Source organism: Cyrtonyx montezumae, unplaced genomic scaffold (genome assembly GCF_038088225.1).
Source record: "Cyrtonyx montezumae isolate F1298 unplaced genomic scaffold, pur_monq_1.0 scaffold_0, whole genome shotgun sequence".
Lineage (NCBI taxonomy): Eukaryota > Metazoa > Chordata > Aves > Galliformes > Odontophoridae > Cyrtonyx > Cyrtonyx montezumae.
This window is the reverse complement of record NW_027071824.1, coordinates 52,651,506-52,674,128: the sequence shown is the minus strand read 5'-3', so window position 1 is coordinate 52,674,128 and position 22,623 is coordinate 52,651,506. Positions and strand designations below refer to the sequence as shown.

The 22,623-nt window shown below is 41.3% G+C and overlaps 1 protein-coding gene across 3 annotated transcripts in view; it reads left to right on the top strand.

Annotated features, from left to right (window-relative positions):
- SOBP (sine oculis binding protein homolog) overlaps positions 1–22,623 on the top strand; it is a 112,041-nt gene that overhangs the window by 23,228 nt on the left and 66,190 nt on the right. For all 3 annotated transcript variants that reach the window (XM_065735435.1, XM_065735425.1, XM_065735444.1), the window contains one exon: positions 2,623–2,774. In XM_065735435.1, coding sequence (XP_065591507.1) covers positions 2,623–2,774 — 152 coding nt within the window. The remainder of the gene's footprint in view (positions 1–2,622; positions 2,775–22,623) is intronic.

Sequence of the window (22,623 nt, the reverse complement as noted above, 5' to 3'; positions counted from 1 at the left end):
GCTGGACTCCATGATCTCTGGAGGTCCCTCCCAACCTCTGCAATTCTGTGATTCTGTGACTATATGGTGTGCAACTATTTTTTTATGGGGGTGAGAGATGGGGGTGGAATAGAGAAATAATTGAAGTTCTTTGTATTTAGGCAGTCTCTTTCCCTCCCTTTCACATTTCTCCTTTTCAAAACAATGAACATTTTGATTAATATTGATGATGCCTTCTGGTTATCAGCTGTCTTTTCCTGGAGGTGCAGGCAGCAGCTAGAGGTAGATGTTGGGCCATTTCCTTCAGGTTTATCGACTGCCAGCTCCATGGATTACAAATTAAGCAATGCTGCTTCAAAGGGTTCTCCTCGAGGTAGTGACGAAGTTCTGCAGGGCATGAGGAGACCACAGCTTGACAGAGCACATGCCTCTGCCTGCCCTCTGCTCTTCTTGCCTGAGTCTTTATTAAAGGGAGTCTTTTGTGAAAGGAGGTGAGTTGAGCTTTACTCTCCTGCGTAACCTAATGCAGAGAAGTTGTAATGTGGCCTTTGCCACAATTGCTGCTGGGATGCTCTGTAATTGGAACTGGACAATTGTGCAATCCACAGGAGGCAGTCAACATTGTGTCAGTGGTCAGAGCTGAATGGTAGCTGAGGTATCTCCCCTGTTAGGTTGTGCATGAAAACTACTGGGAATCCCGGTGGCAGAGCTCTGTGCTTCTCCTTCAGGTCTATGCCCATGATGATCCACCCTGATTCAAAACAAGGTGCTCCAGCACCTACTTGGCCAGTGAATTCTCTTTCAGCTCTGTAATTTTCTTTTGTTATTAATGACAGTTTTTCTCACCAGTAACAAGGCTGTTAAAATGTTATCTCTAGTAGATCTTCTACTTTCTGGAGATAAAATACTTGTCAGTAGGAGAATATATTGCTGTTATCTGAAATGAGGGGTTGCTGGCTGTTTCCTTTGGCTTATGGGAGCTCCACTTGTCATGGTGTATTCAGAGGGCAAGCTCAGCCTGTAAGGAATTGCTTTATTTTGGTGCAGCCGAATCAGGGCTCCTTTGTGAAAGCTTGGTCAAGATAATGGTGAGGAATGTTGCTGTGCCCATCTGGGATAGTTAGCTCCAGGCTGGTGCAGGGAGGTGCTTGCAGACCTCTTCTCCCTCTGTATAGCTGGTGGTTATCTTTTCCAAATTGTTGTGATTTCCCTTGATGTTCAATATATTACAGCATTTATAATATTGGCAAATCCTGCTCTAAAGAGTAAATGATAAAATGCATTAAGCACAAATCTATATTACAACTTAGCCTTAAATACAGCTCTAAAGGTAGACAGTCTGATTAAAACTAAAAGGTCTTTTTTTTTTTACATTGTACAATTTTATTTGTATCTATAAATCATAACACAATTTGCAGAAGGAAAAAAGTTATTAAACTGGCAATATTTATTCCGTTAAGGTGAATAAAATGCAGCACGTAGTTCTGAGTTATGAGAGCTGGGGAAGGGAGCCAAATCACTCCGCTAAAAATTAGTTTGCCAATAATTTTACAGAACGATGACAGCATAGCTTCAAAAACAAATCCTTTATAGGGAAATGGGATGGCTGCATGACAGACTCTCTAAGCCATGAATTCTCCGTGGCTCAGGGATGAAGCACTGCTTTAACAATTAGTCTTTGGGGAATTTTTTCTTCCAGCAGTTAGACAATGGCAGCTGCCTGTAACTGAAAGGTCACACCGTACAATAGACTGGACATCAGAACTGAATAATTCTGAATTTAAGTCAAAAGATTCCTTCTAACTTGCCGTAGTGATCTGCTAAGAGGCTTAACCATTCCCTGCCTGTGAAGTGGGGTGAGGATGATGAATGCACAAGAACCCTGTTAGGACTTTTGCAGTGTTCCAGTTGTACATCTCAGAAGGCATACACATCATATTTGTAGCACGTGATTGAGAGGAGCTTGAAAGAGGATCATGGGCTCCGAATTACAATTTGGCTAATGAGCACAAAGACTGGGAAGTAACCTGGCAGACCCCACCAGTGCTGCATCTCCCTTCTTGCTCAAGTGCAGGTTTTGGTGACTGCTATGTTTCAGTGAAAGCTCTAGTTTTGTACATCAGTCATTATTTAAAAACAAAACTGCAAGGGCATGTTTCATTTTCTTACTTAAAAGAGAGCTTTTGTTAGAGACCTGTCTTGGTGCAGTACCACCCAGGTGTGTTTTGTCACCAGCTTGCTGAGCAGAATATCCCAAGTGCTCACTGCACAGGGCTGTAAGCAACAAGAGCAAGGCAGTAGGACTTACTAAGCCTCTGCACTGGGTTGCTTATTTAGTGAAGAATTGTGCACCCTTATACACGCAAAAAAAGCTCTCGAGGCTTCCAGAGCTTTTCAGCAATGCACCATTTTTAAGCTAATAATCTTTTCCAGCCATCCTAGGAGCTCTGCTAATCTACTGAGCCAGGTTGGCACAGGTCACCAGCTGCCTGCCTGTGGCAGGCAGGCACGTTTCTATTCCCAGACCGTAAGGAGGTTAGAAATAAGATGAGCCAGTGCTGGTTGCGCTAAGAGTAAGTGTGCAGATGTCTGAGGAAGGTGTTTGCATCTCATGTAAACATTGTTCTTATATTTTTATTGTAGAAGATGATGTGTCAAATGTACAAATAATGTGTGCCTGGTGCCAGAAAGTTGGAATCAAGCGCTATTCCCTGAGTATGGGAAGTGAAGTGAAATGCTTCTGCAGCGAGAAGTGCTTTGCAGCTTGCCGAAGAGCATATTTCAAGAGAAACAAGGTAAGAGAAATAAGGAAAGATGTAACTTGCATAGACATAGCTTTAATAGGCCCATCCTGGGTCTCATTTAGCATCTAACAGGAGCTCTTTTCTTTTGTTTTCTGTTTCACTCAGTCCCTCACTTTCCATCTGTATTGTCTGTTGGACTGTCAGCCCTTTACTAACCTTGTTTCTTTCAGTTCCCTTCAGCTTGATGCTTGGGTTCTTGTTTTTGTTTTTGAGAATCTGAGAGCTTAGATAAAAATTAACAGGAGTATACCAGTCCCAGTTTGGCCTCAGGGTCTCAGGATGGTTGCTGCACACACACCACTACGAGGAGGCATCGCGCAAATACAGCAGAGGATGGCTGTGTGTGATAGCCTCAGCCTTACCAGGCAGTGGGAGCTGTGTCACCAAGACCCATGGCAGTGAGATCATGGCTGTGATTTTAAAGCCAAAGTCTGTGTCCCATTGTGGCAGAGGACATCTTCCTGATGCTAGTGAGCTGTAGTTTCACTCTTTTAAAGTGTGCTGTGGCTCATAACATCATCATGGCTTCAAAATTCAGGCAGTATACAATTTTCTTTGAGGTAAGCAATACTAGAACATCTAAAGTTCCATGAAAACCCCTCCTACTCAATTTAAATTTAACTTTGTCTAAAATTAGAATGTAATCCTAATATTGAATGCCTACAAAAATTGCTGTAATCACTGAAGTACAGTGCTTGAAAATGCCCTCTAGGTTGCTGCAGCAGCTGTCTTTCTGCAGCAGTATGTGCTAAATGCCATTTAAAGAAAAATAACGTGGGAATGCTCCAGCATTTGTAGTTGTTGAAAAAGTAACTGTGGCCTTTTGGTACCCACTAGTGCAAGAGGAGTCTTTGGATAGTCTTTATGGTCTTACAAATATTTATTATTCAAAAAATCCTTCAAATTTTGGTTTTCTAAATGGTACTGTTTTCCCACGTGTTACAAAACATTCAAAATCTGCCAAGTTGCCACAAAATTCAGTTCTCCAAGTCTAGTATTCTCAATACTTGGGAATAACACGTAAGTACATATAGATTCTAGATTCAAGATTCACTGTTACAACAAATTACCCTCCTTTAGAAATTTGGGTCACATCATCCTGCCAAAACAACAACAACAAAAAGTGCCTGAAGAATTAGGTTGCAAAAATCAGTAGAGTGGAATTTCAGTGGCAGTCTTGGAGAATCAAGCTCATAATGTCTACTGGAGCAGATAGGCAAGTTAAAATCATGTGGAGCCTTCTGCCAGGAGTGGTGCTTATGTCCTTCTTTCTAGAGACGTAGAAGAGGGAAATACATGCTCTTAGGATGCTCGTCTTTTCAGAACAAGCTCCCATGTACATGCACACATGTAGATGTATGCATGTGCAGTTCAGTGTTTCTAACTGTGTGTATGACACTGTGGTATAACAGGATCCGGATCACACTCAGATAATGTGCCCATGACTCTGAGTCTCAAATTGGCATGAGCTGTATATGTAGGTTGCTCTGAAAGTGATGCCTCCTATTTATTTCCATGGAAACTACAACAGATACAAACAGCACATTAACACTGTTTAATAGAGGAAATTCTCAGCTATGAAACTCTCTTTTTCAACACATTCCGTGCTCATAAAAATCACATGGCTGTCTGGAACATGTCTTTCATGCTCCTGTTGCCACTGCTGAAACGCGCCACCACCTCAGTGTGCTCACACCCACTGCTTGATCTCCATCAATGCTCAGCAGGCATTGAGTGTCAATGGGTGCCATTTTTTCTGCATGGAGGAATTCTGCATGATGTGCTTTTGCTTTATACACACTTCCATGTCAGACACCATTGTGCCAGATTGCCCCTCTGCTGCCATCTGTCACACGGCAATAACTTGTAATGGAATACTGCTGGAAAGGTTTACCATCTACTGCCATACCACCAACATCCACCTCTGACATTTTGGGCCAACATAATACAATAGGAGGTATTACTTACAGAGCTGCCCTCATAGATTTTAAGAGCGAAAGCATTGCAAGTGATCCTAGTCAGGTGGCCCTGTGTGTACTACAGTGATGAGCACCAGATAACTCAGGAAACCTTGAGAAAGTACAACCAGTTGATGGTATGTTGTCTCTAGTCTTGTAGCCTAGATCCTGAAACAGAAGGTTTAGGTCCCCCACTAAAATAAATACATATTAATATAAAGCATAGGTGTAGTTCAACCTGTTACTAAACCTTGAGTAATAGGAATCAGTAGTAGTAGTAGTTTATGGCCATGATTTCAATCACTCAGGCAATGTATGAAAAAGTTCCCCATTACCTAAGTTAGAATTTATTACCTGTGTTCTTTTTTGGATACCTTGTTGTCCTTGTATTATGATGAGGGACAAATAAGAGCATCTTATTCCCACTGGTTCCCTTTCCTACACCCCTGTTAACTTCCGGAAGCCAAGCAGTTCTAGATATTTCCAGCATCTTTTCATCCAGAAATGCATAGCATTTGTTATTTTTTATATGTACAAATAACGACAAATGTTATTAATATTTTAGTATACCATGACATCCCAGTGAAATGCCCTATCCTTCACAAATTAACAAAATGTCACATGGATGAACTTGGCAAAACATGGCAAGATAATGTAAAATTGATAATGTTGGTTGCTACATTGTCTCTGCTTCAGAGAAAGCTAGTGAATCAAATTTTCTCCCTCTTTGCACCTGTGAAATCAATAACTACACAGAATCTGACGTAAAAAGGGAAATCCATAGCTACCTACTGCATACATATTGACGGCATTAAATGATCAGAGAACAGAATATTTTGGAAATGCTGCCATTGAATTAAAGCAGGAATGGGAGATTTCAGCAGACTCTCATGCTTCTTATTTTGCACTTGACCTGTTAGTAATAGAGCAGAGTGCTGAGGAACAAGATTGAAGAAACAAGGTTGCAATCGTTTCAGATTTAACCGCTGACCTTTAATCTGTTATTGCTAGTCCAACAGCATACCTGTCTCCTCCACGAGCCTAATGCTTATTTATGTGTTTGAGAAGTTACACTGCTCCACACTTTCTCATTTTTCAAACAGAGGAGTGAAATAGTCACGTTTCACCTGCCTTATGTGTGTTTTAAACAGCAGACTTCTGCAACAATATGGGGTTGTGTTACGTTAAATATGTACAGCTGCTGCATTTCAGGGAGCTGATAGAACTTTGTGGTCACTTGGTTTAAGGCTTGAATTTCCTAATGGAGCATGCTGAGCAGTGCTCCCTCTCTCCCCCAGATGAGAAGTGCTATGATAAGCACTTACTTACAATGATAGGACTGTTTAAACAGTAAAGAATAAATCATTGCTGGTGTCTCAAACTGCCACTAAGTAACCCTGTCTGTTATCTACCCCCTGAATGGCAATTACTGTATTCAGAATTAGGATTTTTGTTATCACCCTATTAACAGGCAGGAGCATTGCACACCAATGTGAGATCGCCTTGATGCAAGCCCAAAGAGCAGCATGAGTGCCCCCAAAGCCCCAGGCTGGGTGGACAGCCGCTGCTCACAGCCCATGCTTCCTTCCCCAGCCCTCTCACACCGCAGACATAGCAGCACTGCACTGGGCTAAGCAAGCATCTGGCTGGCCCTGGAGATGTGCGTTTGTCCCCCGAGCCTTGTCATGGTGGAGCTGTGCCTCTCACGCCCCAGGCCTCTAAGAGCAAGGCTTGCATGATTGGAAGTCGCTTTTCTCATAAGAAATGCAAATTCTGTCCAGGGTATCCTGCAGTCATGACCATTTAAAATTATCTGTACTAGCAACCATGCCTTGCAAGAATAGAAATATATATATTTTGCAACTATAATGGGTCTCCCCACAGACTGTAATTTTATCTATATTACTAGAAATAAATGAAGAAAAAATTGATTTTTTCACCCCTTTAGGCAGAGAGTGAAGTGTTCAGACTATATCTAATGTAAAAAAACCTTCAGCTATCACCAGCACTACTAAACAAAAATAACCAAAATCTGAATTCTTGTTCCTGTTTGGTCTAGTGTGCGTAGTCAAATATAGATAATGAACTAGCACGTGAACCCGTTGGTTGTGCATAATAACACCAATTCAAAGCAAGTGATTCAGGAAAGGGAACATTTCATACTAATGTTTGGAATTGAGTAGATTTAAGATTAGGAGTCGTTTTGGTGCTCTCTTCCTAAGAGATTTAATTTTATAGGTCAACTAATAGAAAGTTAAGTACCAAAGAGGCATATAAGGGCAAAAAGCGTTAGACCACCAAGTTTCAGAATATTAACTTTAAGAGGAACTATTGAATTCATAATTGGATCCGGTGAGTTTGAAGCCTGAAAAAGATTAATTTTGAAATTAAGTTTATTGAATCAATGGGTCAGAAAACAAATTTATTATGACCAAATGGCCAAACCTAGCACGAGGACTGAATCTGTAGAGGTTATAGACTCTGTTCACAGTCACATTACAGCATAACTTTCCTGATTTGACTAAGACCTTGGATAGGAAGTGTCTGCGAGGTTGTCAGCCAGTATTTTATTCTTGGCCTTGTCTCTAATATGCACTGCCATACCATCAGGAAAAAAAAGATGATAGATGTTTGTGCATATGGCACAGCCAAATTTCACTTACACGAATAAACAAAAACGTAGAGCAAAAAGCATAAGCAAATTGCTATTCAGGGGCATGAAAATGTAAATGGTGGGGCTGCTTCCCCTGTACGAGATGGAGATCCATGGCACCTGCTGCGATTGGCTTTATGCAGGGAAAAGCTGCCTCCTCTGCCTGTCAAGTAGCCTGGATGCAAGCTTGGGCCAGGCATCCTTGGTGCAGACTATCCACAAAGATGGCATGTGGCTTTGCTCTCCTAAGCATTAAGCTGTATTTCCACCTCTGAGGTGGGGGTGAAATTCTGAGGAGGATAGATTTTCTGCTCTTCAGGCCCACCTGTGCAGTGGGGATGAGAGTTAATGATCAAGTGGGGCTGCAGGAGCTCATTCACATTTATTTAGGCCTCTGTTTTGTTACATCAGATAATAACTATTTCAAATTACATTTCGAGACAATAATCTGTGCATGGCATCATAAAGCCTTAGTACTCTTGTCTGAACTGTTTTTTCAGCTAATTAATATATATTATACAACGTGATTACTGTGAACATGTATATACAAACATATCCTGAATACTGGGAGTAAACAGAAGCTATCATTCCTCAGAATTATTACTGAGGATTGTCATAGAAAGTTCTCTTGATTTCAAGCTTAATTATGCAGCCTAACAGTGCATAAGAAATAATTAACAATCTCTCTGTTAAGTCAATGAGTAATGGCAAAAAATGTTTCTTTTGTCTCTTTCTCAGGCACCTGCAAAACTTAATTTGTAAAATGATGATCATTCATGAAACTTGGAAAATTGCTTGACACATCTTCATGCAAATAGTGCCCCTGCCCCCTCCAAAAAAAGATAAAAACCTAACAAAAAAGCATAACTGTTATGTCTTCCTTTGCACTCCTTTTCCATAATAAGCTTTGAAACACATGGGGCTCTGAATAGAAAACCTATTTCTCCTAGAGTTTTAACTTGTATTAATTAGGTGCTCAGAAAGGTCAGTGCTGAGCAGGTGTCCTACTTGGTTTGCATGCAAGTGTCTGTGTCTGGCTTTAGAGAGCAGTAGAGAAGTGAGGTTTAATGAACAGTTTGCAGTGTCACTTGTGCTGGTGTGGGTTTATGTAGGATGTGTGCATGCATCCTTGTGTCTCCTCGGGTCTGTGTGTGCATATGCAGGTGCAAATATGCATATTTGCCACAGAAGCCAATTAATAAGGTTTCTTGCTAAGGCTTGAAGGTGGAAGGGGAAAAGATGACAAACATTTCCATAGCTGTGATTGCTATGTTAAGATATAAATGAGTGCTGATGAATGAATGCAGATGAGACGCTGAATCGGCAGAGGAAATAGTTAGAGCGTGGGGCACAGTTGCAAACTTCTTTGAGGAATTATCTGGAGAAGGAGAGGGAAAGAAAGCATCATCCCTCAGAGGATGTTGTTAAATTATGTAGGTGGAAGGTAAAAGGCCACAGGCAGTGACCAAGCATCCGGAGCAGACACAAATATAAAGCAAATTTTTAGCTGTGAAAGAGATGGCTATCATCAGTCAAAGAGAAAAGAGTAGATGTCATTGTCGAGCTGTTATCAGCTGGCCTTTTTGCCAGAATTCTCATAAAACTCTTACTTAAACCAGAGGGAAGATTTTCTGTGGTTAGAAGAGGAAATTGAAATTCCAAGCTAACCTGCAGAAACCAGTGGGCAGAATATCTCACTGCTCACCCGCACCAAAGCAAAACATATTAACATTGCTAACAGTGAAATGGATCAGCACCTGACTGATGCCACCAAAGGCTTAATGGAGGGATCTGGCGAACCAGCGTGCTTGTCAGTTTGCAAACTTGGTGGACATTTTACTGTCCATCTGCTGCCATTTAATACTATAAATTTGAATCAAATTCCCATTGTCTGAATTACTAGCAGGTATCCAATCCAATTAAAAGGCGTGTTCACTTTAATTTTAACCACCGTGTCGCGTTACATCAGTCGTGTCTCATTCTGGCTACTCTGGCTTTATCAAGATGAATGTGCTAATTAGGACCTGAGAATCTGCTATCTCTTGGACAGCAGGCGTTAGATTCAGATGAATCGACCGGCTTACGCGAGGTGTCCTCTCATCGATTCTGGACAGCTTCAGCAGTGGCATCTCTCCTTGATGCCAGAAGCAGATTTTGTTTATGTGCAGACATTACAACAAAATACCACTAATCACGTTAGGACTTGACTAGAAATGCTTTTAAGGTACACAGTTCAAACCAATGACTTGGATTTAAGTAGGGAGATGTTATGACACTTTGATGCTGTAAATGTGTAAGAAATTTCTCTCAACCAGTTATATCTCAGAATGACTGAAGAAGAAGGATTGCTGGTAGCTATTTCTCTAAAAAAAACCTTAAGTTTTTTTTTTTTTTTTACTGAGGCCTTAAATCACTTAGATGGATTTTTGGAGGGGAGAAGGAGACGCTCGGGGAAAAACAGGCATTTTACTTCATTAAAAAGTTTGGCAAGATCTGCTTCATGATCTGTGTCCAGAACATTTTTACATCACCAAGAGATTTTTGATTAAAGAGTTTTAGATGTGCAACAACAATGCATTCAGAAAATGAGCAGATAGAATACACTTGGGTGCTTACTTTACCTCTGAACCCCTTTGGCTGCAGTGTATGCAAGCTAGACAAGCACTCAATAAAATACTGCCCTCCCCTGCACTCCAGTTCGCATTGCGTTGGCTTAACCCAAGCTGCCTTGGCCTCATGTGAATTTATGCACCTTCCAGCTTTTCCAGCTTTGTTTCCACACGATCCATACAAAAAGAGCATCAAAAACAGTGCTTATTCTGATGAAAACTGAGGGTAGATATCCAAAGAGAATCTAATTCGTGCAGATTATATTTGATGCTACTTTTCCATTTCGTGATGAATACATCAATCATTAACACTAATAAGAACCGGGTAAATAATGAAATGCATATTAAATAATGTGTTTGTTCAAAAATATCATGACATTTGAATAAATTATTGGCTTAATGCATCTGTTCACTTCCCAGTCAGCTCATTAACTTAGGGAAATATTGAAAAAGTAGTTTGCATATTTTTTTCTCTATCTATATTTTTGTTTAAAAAGCAAAATTAAGCAAATATGGCTTTCAAAAATATGTTTGGATTAGGAAGAATGTTGTGAATGACAACCCCTGCTCACGCTTCTGAAAAGATTAATGGTGTATTACAAGGTTATATAGTTTTAAGTAGCAAATGACAGAAATTTCATCATTTCTGGTCCTAAAGTTTCTTGGGAGCGCATATTGCTGTTGCAGTATTCCCCAACATCAGCTAGTGGCTGAGTAATTTGTGCAGGTGAGATGGCAATCCAGTGGAGTTATGAGGTTTTTTGACAGCCGATGGTCTATATTTACTCTCTTGCTGTTCTGGAGCAGTGACTTCCCTCTCCTTCATGCATGGAAATCCTGGGTTAAATTCAAGGATGAAATTGTTTCAGACAGACCAAAGGAATAAATCACATTGTGTCTTTTGTCCTCTTCTGGGTAGGAAAGATTCACTCCTTGAGCGTTGTTTGCAAACACTTGCTGGTTTATGAGAAGATGGAAGAAACCCTTACACACGTTCACCTTGAATCTGGCCTCATGAATCTCCACAGGGCTAGGGGAGGCCAAATGGTTATAACTTACAAGCTCCCAGATGAACAGGAAAATCTGCTGGTGGAAGTTGTTAGTTAAAGTCAGCTTCTCGCTATATATCAAGTCGTACTTGATGTGCAAAGTGTTAAATTTGCTGGAGGAGCTGGGTGGGTAGTTTTTATAGGGCAAAATTCTGAAAATGTCAAATATCTTTCCTCTAGAAAATCATTTCTGCAATAGTAGAAGACTGTTTGCTGGCCAGCTAAGTTCAATTACAGACTGCTCTCTGTCAAAAACCCAAGCATTTATAAGTCACCCATTTGAATTTAAATTGGGCTGAAAGTAAACATATGCTGCAAATTGTCAGCCTGGATGCAATTTTGTAGCTGAAGTAAATGTACTCATCTGTTTAATAATTTTTAGAAACAGTCATAAAGTGTCTGATGGTTTTGGGGGTGGGAGGGTTTTGTGCCTGTGCAGTGCTTCAGATGGTTTTGGTTTATTTCATCTCCTGCCTGAGGAGCAGTGGCCGGCCCAGCCTTGACTGCACATAGGGCACCTGGGTGGGAGGTGCTGGTGGTGGCCAGGCCTTCCTGCTGTCCCAACCTTCTGATTGCCTGCACAGCCTGGGAGGGATACGTGGCTTCGTCGTCACCCATTTGCCCTGAGAGCAGAGCAGAGAGGCTCTTTGCTGGGCTTTGCATGGAAGAGGATCATTAAGTGCAGTGTAACAGCCCAGTGCGGCTACGCTGGGAAGCATGTGAAACTATCAAGGGGCTCAGTTAGCCCACATTAGCAGTAGCCAAATGCTACTCAGTGTCTTACATGCTCTTTCCTCCTTTGAAATTCAGACTGTCAAATCAAATAGGAAACCCACAGTGCTGTAAACCAAACAAAAACTCTGTTAATCTTATTATTTTCAATTTAGCTTCACCAAATCAGGTGACTGAGAGCTCCTGGAACTACATACCACAGAACCACAGTGTGGTTTGGCAGGGAAGGGTACCTCAGAGATTGCCCAACCCAATTCCTCTGTCATGATCAGGGACATCTCTCATCAGGTCATGTTGCTCAAAGTGCCGTGCAACCTGACCTTGAACTCTTCCAGTAATAAGTCTGATCATTTGCGTCTTGGAGGATTACTCTGGAGATTCAGAAAGAGGAATACTTAGATCTTTGTGAGGTGATGGGCTTGAATGATTTCATCATTTGCTAGTAACGGTTGGTTTTAATTAGCTGTTGTCAAGTGGTTGAGTGTTCTGCCTCCATTTGTCTCCATTTATCAATATCAATGCCTTGATAAGGCACTTAACTCTTTACTGGGTTTTGTCTAATGCACAGGCCTTAAAACAACAGGTGACCACACTCCTAATTTCAGTGCTGGACTCTGGTAACTTATCCTGATGGAAGGGAGGATGAGGAGCTCTGATGAAGAGGGCTCTGAAATAATGAGGAAAAGGGTTAAGCAAGAGAAAGTTTTAAAAAAGGAAAAAAGAAGCATTGAATCACTCTGGAGGCTATTTAAGAGCACCATATTAGATGCACAGATGGTACATATACCTCTGAGCAAGGAAAAAGTAGAAAGGGGAGAGTAAATCTGGCATAGTTATGTGAAGAAGTGCATAAGCTTAAAGGGACACTGTCAACTTAAAAATCACACTTTTATTGGAAAATTTGTTACCTACTACTGTTGCAAAAAACACCTACAATTACTATAGCTGTGAAATGAGACAAAAAACTCGTTCTGTTTTACAGTGCTCTTACTTTGGGCCTGATCCAAATTCTATCAGCGTCAGTGGACCCCCCCATTGATTTTCCTGAGCTTTGGATTGGGCCTTATGCATATTTGACTGTACACTGTGTACAGGCTGTTTCATTATTTTGCACGTGGTTTGCTTTCACATTGTTTCTGTGGTTTTTCACACAGCAAGAGTGGAAAAAACGTTTTTTTCCAAATTGGAAGTGTGGTTATTAAACTGTGGAAAAGCCAGTGGGGTCTCAGGCACACTTATACTAGAAATACCAAATGTGTGACTTTTTAAAGACAAAGCTCCTCCTTCAGAATATCTGTGAGCACAATCAAGTCAGTTATAACAAAATGTCTCTGAGATATAGTGCACACTGGAAATGAAAGAACAGAAAAGTTACTGGAGGAGATGCAGAAAAAGCATCTATCTTTCTAGAAAAGAAAGAAAAAAGCCACCTTGTAAGTCCCCAGCTCTCATAGGCTACCTAGCAGTGACTCTGCCCCCTTCTGAAATAGTGGAACAGCAGAAAAGTTCAATTAATTTTCTGTGTCCACTTTCACCACAGAGGATGATGAAGAAATTCCTGTTCCAAGGACAGTTTTCACAGGAAATCAGAGTGTGGCCTTATAACAGAGATTGAAGTCTCTTAGGAGGAAGTTATGGAGCAACTTCAGTAACTCGAGTACAGTAAATCACCAGGACCAGATGGTACTCATCCGAGTGTTCCTAAGGAAATAAAAGTGTGAAGCAGCAGAGATATTGACAAGGATCTGCAGTGTATCATTAAAACCAGCAACTGTTCCTGAAAATTTGGAAGTCATTTGTATGGTGTTCAAAATTAAAAAAACCAAAAAAAAAAAAAAAAAAAAGAAAAAGAAAAACCAAAAGAAAACGAGAGAGAGAGAGAGAGAAATGGAAAAAAGAAGAGATAAGGAAATTACTTTCTTCTTAGGCATCAGCAGTGAAGCTGAGAGTTTCTAAATAATTTTTATTTTATTGATTAGTCTAATGGCAGAATAAGGTAACTTTCAGTTAGACGTGCTCTGGCAGATTCTAACACCAAAAAGAACACTGCCTATTGTAAATAGACAAAGATTTTAGGTGAACATAGCTTATGCGGACTCAATATCACATTTGCTGTATAAGGTTGTTTATTTCTGATATGTTATTTGATGTCCATGAGTCGTTTGATACAAGCAATGAATGCATTCTGTCACAGCAGTGTGCATCGCTCCACATTTCTGTTTGAGGATGGATGTTTAAACATGAGGCTGATCATATCCCAAAGGACCTGAGTGTAGTGTCAATGCAAAAATTACTTTATGCTGCGGAGGAATGCTTTACATGCATGGCAAAACAAAAGTTTATAATCCAACTTGCTACAGAAAAACTGATTGTTTGTAGAAAAAAGTTTTGTTTTTCAACAAAAAATGGATACTTGAACTCACAAAGCCCACTTTACCAAATCCCTGTTTCCTTCAGTTTGGCCACATGGGCAACAAGGAGTAACAGAGGAGTACACAGTTTTTGCCAAACAAACACAGCTAGTATGTACACACATGCACGGAAATTAGACAAGGGAGGGAAATTAGAAGTTATGATGGATTTAGAATTTAGAGAAGTACTTGAAATAGCATCTCATGAAATCTTACCCCCAGATTAATTCAGATTACTTTGGATGTGAACACTGTCAAGTGGCCTGAAGATGGGCTCGAAGAGTAAAGCAAAAGGTGGTGATAAAGAGCAGCATATCAGGTTGTGGATAGAGGAGGACCTGAGGGATGTGCATTAGGTAGGTCTTGTTTCATGTTTTATTAATGATCTCCAGCAGTGCATCCACAAACTCTGCAGATGATACTATGCTAGAAGAGATTGCAGATACGAAAAAAAATCTTGGGAGGAATTAGAAATAATGAAAAAAAGCAACTAAATTACTTTCACTTTGACAAAAGCAAGTTAATATATCTAGGGAAGGGAAAAAACAAACAACTCTGAAACAACTGTTCTAGTGGAATAAGCAAACTGGACCACAGGCTGAAGCTGATGCTAATTACAGGTAATAAATCAGACCTTGGTGATGTAGCAATAGTGAAGCAGCCATGAATGTGATAAGGCTTCTGAGAGGGCTGCCACGTGGCTGGGACATATGGACTGAGCAAGGAGCAGAGGAACTTGGAGGCAGCGTGGATAGATCAAGTTAAAAACGTACAGTACAAGGTGGTTAAAATTGGTGATTCTTAGCAAAATGTATGTCTAGGCCAGGTATAGAAGAACAGAAACCAAACCTAATTTACAGAGATATTGCGTGCCAGGTCAAGCCTTATATGCACACTATAACCACAGAAATTATAGGATATTTTTTCACTCCTTCCTTCAGGTATTGGCTGCTGTCAGGAGCAATTTGCCAGACCAAGTGGACTAGTGGTCTGAGCAGTATGGTGAGATCCTGTCCTCCCATCAGGGTGGTTGCACTGGTGCCATAGCGAGCCTGTGGGATTTGGTGACATAGTCCAAATTAAACTGAAGTGTCCCATTTGGTAAATGCATAGCTGGTGTGAGCAGACATCTCTTTGTTAAATATTGGTGAAGCTATGTGCATTGGCTGTGGTTTTGGCCCCGCAATGGGGTTGTAGTCCATTTACTTTTTGTGTCATCTGGATAAGCAATGGATTTTCTATAGTGTCTGGGAAAAAAAAACAGTATTATTGCTAAAATGAAAATATTTTGTCTCGTTTGCTATCATCCTCTAATCTCTCATTAAAATTCATTATGCAGTTATCTATCACCACACTATTCTTTTGAAATATTTTAAAAATTCCAGTAGACCCTCATACTGTTGATGCCAATATAGAAAGTATAGAAGGCTCTGTAAACGGATTAAAGCAGTATGTGAGATTGTATTAAAAGAAAAAAAGAGGTGTAGAACTGACTTTAATTAATTGTATGCAGATATTTCAGTATAAATTGCAATGCTCAGGCACCTTTATTATGCCAGACTTTTCCAAAGAATACAACTGGAGATATTAGAGCACATCGCGTTGTTTGTAAGATGATTTGCTTCAGTCAGTTGGTCATAGCACTGTACGGAATGGAGTTATGTTGAGCTTTTTGTTTCTTCAACCTTGAACTTAGGTTGGAATATCTTGGTCTTGCAGAACACAATAAGGGGTAAGGCACTGATGGCCATAGTCAAAACAAAGGAGGTCCCTTGATCGTGCTGATATCAGGGGCAACGCTTCCATTGGTGCCGGTGAGATGATAACTGAATACAAAGATGCAAGACAATGGCGACATTTTAGCAGGAAAAATGAGGCATTAGGTATTTGTCTGTGTACTTCACGATCTGCTATTTGCTGATAAAGCTGTGTAAGGTACTTTAGACCTAACCCAATTTATATTAAATAAAGCCCAGGTGTGCTGCACTTAACTCAGGTTGAATAGCCCTTCATTCTCCCCAAGGCAGCTTAGTAATGCACATTTTTTTTCCTTCACCGTTCTGCTTTATCCTTTTTCTCGCTTTATGTACTTGAACCTTTTCAGCCTTCACAATACAGATTGCAAACTTTTACCCTCTGCCTGGCTGCATCTTATTGTATTTTCTAATCTTTTTACTGGCAAGGCTGGGATTCACTGTTGCATGTTGTGTTCTGTATTTGCAGCATGTCTTGTATTGTTTTATGGATATTTTTGTAGGGTTTTTTTTTTTTTTTCTGTTGCTGTTGAAAGGTACCATGGATATGCTCAGTTGTTTTTTTCTCCGTGCCCTTAACAGGTCTTAACTTACCACCCCATTAAACAGTCATTTCGTATGTGCGATTGTGATTACTGGAATGTAGGTTGCTATTATTAATCATCTTTCCACTCGTACTGTTACATTAATCATGTGAGGAGATGAGAGTGTAAGTTTGGATCCAGTAGGATGACAGCTTCTTATTCGTAGTGGCACGAAATCCAACTCGCAGAGCAAGGAATGACTCTCAGAGTCATTTGCCCATTTGCCAATTTTAAGCCCTATTCTGTGCCATTCTGCAGCAGTGTGGCCGCAGAGGTTTTGTGAATAAAACACGAGGTGTAGGAGCAGTCAGAAAAAGCAGTTTGGCACACCGTTTTTGCCAGGGTTCAGTAATGGGTTTACCCTTGCACCCAGCCACCAGCAAGAAGGCAGTTCTGCTCTCCAGAGCCTCCCTCTGTGCACTCTGGAGTGGCTGTGGTTGTGCACGCCGGGCTCCCCTTTGTTCCCGCACGGCATGTGCTCTGCTGCGGCCTCACATAGTCCTGCAGGAAATCTGCTGTGGTGCACAAGAGGAAGGAGCCTACCGCCTTTTCTGCACATAAGCACGTCCTCTGGGGAAGTGTGCTTGCAGAGGAGCAAGCAGGACAGTACAGCTGGAAACAGTCTGCTTGGAGATAATCAGAGCCCCAGCAGGAGCACCCTCCGAGCACAGCTGCACAATTCCCTTTGCTCTCTATAGAAGGCAGTGCACCCTACGTGCAGTTTCCAAGCTACATTTAACACAATTGCCCATCAGCACTTAGGAAGCAGTTACCACAGAAACCCAGCGGAGACCAATTAGTCACATGATTAAATTAATTAAAATAACCCAGGGTATCTGCCATCTTACTTCTTTCTGCTACGCGTAGTGCATGACCTAGACAGAGCTGTAATTGGATGGCATTATTGTGCCTTTTAATCCTAGAATCATCTTCACGCTGTACAAGAGGTGGTCTTTGATTTTTTCCTTTTCCATCGTTCTGCATAAATCCCTTCCCAGCGATCTGCATTATACCCTTGCTGCAGAGATGCATTATTCCTTTTCCGCAGATCTGTGCTATTGCACAAAAACATTCTCCAACCCCCTCAATAAGCCAACTAGTATCAAATTTACAAAACATCAGATTTAACAACAGTGAGATTTGTTATGTTTGGGATAAGAGGATTTGGAAACATTTTCAATTGCGCAGTTAAGACTTATGGAGGTCTTTAATGACAGCTCTAACAATACGTGCCAGGGAGAGCTCTGTAGTCTGTATTAGCACTTGACCTGAGAATTGTAAAGCACTAAGAAAAGACTGTATGTTGTGTCTTCATTTCCCAAGTAATTCTGTTATTGCAGTGGGCGCGTTTAAGTGGAACAAGCTGTCTGAGTTGTAACACTGCTTCCTGGGAAAGGCAGGCAGTCCAGTGTCCTTGGTTGTTTTTTAAAGCCTAGCAATGCACAGCCACATTCTAACTGAGTAAATCACTCCTTTGTCCTTGGTTTTTCTGCTGGCCTGACAATGGCATCCCCCAGACATCCATGTCATCTAGGGTTTCCTTCTATTATACCAGTGTCATGCTTCTGCATACACACAAATCATCTTTACCTGAAACCACATAAAACATGGAACATTGCAATTTCCATCTCATCAAAGATTTCCTGGTGACTGCTCTGAAGTTACCTTGATCCACTGCACCAAAGGGAAAAAAAATAAAAAATAAAAGCTATTTCTGGCCACAGAGTAGAGAGCAGCTTGCCTCTCCAAAGCAGATTCCATACAAACAGTCTTGACAAGATAGCATGCATAAATTACATGCCTCTGATGCATTAATTCGTGCCTAACAGAGCAAGTGGCAACAACACTACATTTACAATGGATGGGTATAGGATGGAAGAAATGAAGTCTGTGGGTTACTGTATAAATAATCAACAGTTCCAAATATTATGGAAGAATGCTAGCAGGCTTTGCACGTGCTGTATTGCTGAAGTGCCATGAACAAACATATTTTATAGCCTTAGCTGGCTCTGACTAGCCTGTCAGAAAGGATGTGCATGTTTGGCAGTGCTGGGGCACAGATGCCTCAACATGAGGTAAGATCTTGTCATGAAAGGAGACCTCTGTTCACTGGAGTCATGGCAGTGACATAAGTGAGCCTCTGCTAAGTCAACGACAGATTCCTGAGGTGAAGCAAGCTTGGTGCAGGGTGTAATTTGTAGTGTGCTCAGGTGGCCAAGAAGGCCAATGGCATCGTGGCTTGTGGCAGAAATAGTGTTGTTCACAGGAGCAGGGAGGTGATCATTCCTTTGTACTTAGCTCTGGTGAGGCTGTACCTTGGGTACTGTGTTCATTTTTGAGCCCCTCACTACAAGAAGGACTTCAAGGCCCTGGAGTGTGTTCAGAGAAGGGCAGCGAAGTTGGTGAGGGGTCTGGAGCACAAGTCTTATGAGGAGCGGCTGAGGGAGCTGGGATTGTTTAGTCTAGAGAAGAGGAGGCTCAGGGGATAACTTATTGCCCTCTACAACTCCCTGAAAGGGGGTTGTGGCAAGGTGGGGTCGTCCTTTTCTCCTGGGTAACAGTGATAGAAAGAGCAGTGGTGCATTGGCCCAGGCTGTCCGGGGAGGTGGTGGAGTCACTGTCCCTGGAGGTGTTCAAGAAGCATTTAGATGTTGTACTACAGACATGATTTAGTGTGGAAATAGTGTTGGTAGGTGAAAGTTGGACTGGATGGTCTTGGAGGTCTTTTCCAACCTTAGTGGTTCTACGATTCTGTGATTTTAATGCATTTCTGTCATTTACAGAAATTGTCCCTGCTGACCAACATCCCTAGCATACACACACACACACACACACACACACACACACACACACACACACACACACACACACACACACATTACCAGGCATAAATGAAACCAAGTGTTCTGAGTGTTTCCATTTTCCTGCATTTTACTTGACATGGGCTACTGCAGTGTGTGTAATACTTGCTGAAAAATGGCCTCTCGTGCAGTGTTTGATATGATTGTCTTTGCAGAAAGTGACAGTAAGGGCACTGAAAAAGAAATTCTCCATGGGATTACCCAACTTTACAATACGGTGGTCCCATAGCAATTGGTTTCATTATGCTTCTATAAAAATGAAGTAAAATAGTGGAAAATCTGATCTGAAGATTTTAGATACAGCAGCCACATGCTGTTGTTTCCAGAATTAAAAAATATCCCATAAATATATTCATAAACAGCACCATGGGGAGTATGCTTTCTGTTTTGTATTTAAAATTCTTCATCCACAGACCTGGATGTTTAAGTTCTTGAAACTTTTCTTCTTTTATAACTTGGAAGAAAAGCGTTTTTTCAGACTAGAGAAACAAAAATTTTATGCTGCCGTTTCTTGTTGTGCTGCATAAAGTGAATTGTGGCTGAGAGCAAAGGATGGGTTCTTCAGTAACATCCAAAGTGACAGTGAAGTCATAGTTTCCAGTGTAAATAGGAGGTGAAGAGGTTTACTTTGTTGAGTTCTTGGTACCAGTTTCTTGGTATGAGTGTCTAGCTTTTTTCCAGGGAACAGACAGACCCCCTCAGTTGAGCTGGAGTGGGTTTCCTAAAGGAAAGAACAGTGATTGAAGTGGTCCAGTACCCACTTCATGCTGTGACTTCACCGTAAAAATGTGCTGACCTCTCCCAAAGACAGAGCTGGAGCGGTCCCAGTGGGGTGGGTGGGGGCACTGTTGGAGGATGGTCACCAGGTGCTGCTGGATGAGCACACTTGCAGCACGCAGATTAGAGGTAGAGATTACAGCAAGAGAGCAGTGCTGGGGAGTAAAGAACGCAATGTTTCAATTGTGGAAGTCTTGGGCAGTGGGAGGTTTGCGAAGGAATCAGTGGGATTCCAGGCTTCCTTTGTAAGAAGGTGAATAAATTATATGTGCCTTCCTTGGAATAAAAAAGGAGAGGATATAAAAGGAAACCTGATGAGGTGCAAGCAATTTTAAAGTAGTTATTATGAAGAAATGTTATAAACGCACAGTGTATCACATGCCAGAATAAATGAAAGCAAATCAAGATAGTGAAGGAATTTTGAAGGAATACTTTCTGCTAACCGCAATAGCAGAAGCAACGTGTAGGAGCCATGTTGTAACAGTTTGATTTCTGAAGGTGTTGTGAACACCTCAAGCCCTCGGGAACTGCGGTGGGGCTCTCAGTTTGGGGTCCATGTGTGGGATGGGCCTGTTGTGTGTGGCTGTTCCTGGGCAGGCTGGAGGCAGGAGGAGGCCTGAACTGAGTGGCAGTAAAGCAGTCAGCACTTGGCTGACACGATTTTCAAGAGTAGGAATGGATAAAACATGTACTTCTGAATCATTTATACATGATATTTTTGTGTGGTAGAGGACACGTAGGATAGTCTTCAGGCCTAAGTAAATAATCTGATGCAATAGGTTCGCCACATGAGGAAGAATGCCAGTGGGAGAGAAGCACAGTGCCCTCTCAGAGTCAGAGAGAAGGCAATATAAGTGAGAGAAGGATAATTTTGAGGGTTTCCTTTTACACTGCTGCTAGTTCAGAAAGCTGGTGAATCTACAGCATTCTCATATCCAGGATTCATCCATTCCAATCTCTTCTCTGATTTGTGTTCCTAAAATGGCTCTAACATAGAAGTAGTTATGGCAGAAATAACCTCTTGGAGGGCATCCAGGCATTTCCCTACATTGCAACGGAGTTTAATTGTTGTTTAATTTAATCCTAGTCTATTCTTATGGCAGTAATAGACAAAAGCATATAATAAACAGCCTGAGAGACTGCAAGGAGATACTTAGATACTCTCTCTTTTGGTGCATTTTGAAAGCTTTCCTGCACTCTTTCTTGTAGTCCAGATAGTTTAACAGAATAAGTAATAGTGCACAATTAAGTTTCCCAGTTTGTATATAACATGAACTGTGTAGGCTGTGGAGTTGAATTCCGGTCATTCTCATCAGTTTATCTCAAGTGATTTTAGTAGATTAACTGTTTGTTTTGCAGCAGCTGTATTCACAAGTGGGCCATTGCTTTAGGCATGGACACTCTAGTGTGAAGGATGTTGCTGGTGTTCTTGATTAGAAGCAGTGTACATCTCTTTGCCAAACATTTAACTTAGGGAGAGGGGAGCATTTCCCAGTGAGCTGAGATAAATGAAGGAGGTAGAGGTGATTCCAGTGAAGGCAGACGCAGGTTGTTCTGACACTGAGGCAGTTTGGATTGGATCCAATTTCCAAAACCATATCCTACACTGGCTTGTGTCATCGTTCAGGATTTATGTGAACTGGAGGAGAATCGTTTTGCTGTTGCTTGATTCTCCAAAATTCCTGTCTGAAGGCTCAGCATGTTCTACTTTATCAGCAACGTTTCCATTGTCTTGTTTTCCTCTGCCTGTTCTTCGCTGCCCCCCTGCCACCAACTTCTGTGTACCTACTAGATCTTCCCATTTGTGATACCAGCTCTTTTTATCCACCCTACCAGGTCCTGGCACTTTCTGCATTCCATGTCACTTGCTGTGAACTTGGCAAGAAATGACAAAAAAAAAAAAAAATCAACAAAAACCCATTTTTCAGAATTCCAAATTGCTAAATTGCTATGACTTTTTTTTTTTTTCCCCCAGAAATACTATTTTGCCCTTTTACACACCTACTTATACTTATTCTAGGAAGTGGCAGTGACTGTGTCTGTCACTAGGCTCATAACATGGTGGCAAAGTAATATGGCCTGCCTTGAAATCAATTGAAATCAATTGAAATCAATCAATCACCTCACCCTATAATACTTTTGTGTACGTTTCAGCAGACTCTCAGTAGTTTATCTCTACATTTCTGCAGCCAAAACTGGTCTCGATGAGGAGCAGAGTGTCGCCAGGGGACGTTTTAGCTTGTGGATGTGCACAGTGGATTTGCATGCCCCTTTTGCCCCTGGGCTTTCCCCTGAGTGCATCTCCTTGTTATTTTCCTTTCATGGCTCTTTGGGTTCTAAATCATGACCCCTTTAAAAGCGAAAGATAAACCTCAATGGCTTTGTCAGCAGCAGGATTTCACCACAGGCATCCTTGTAGAACAGAAGCTCTGCCCACAGCACAGGCAGGCTT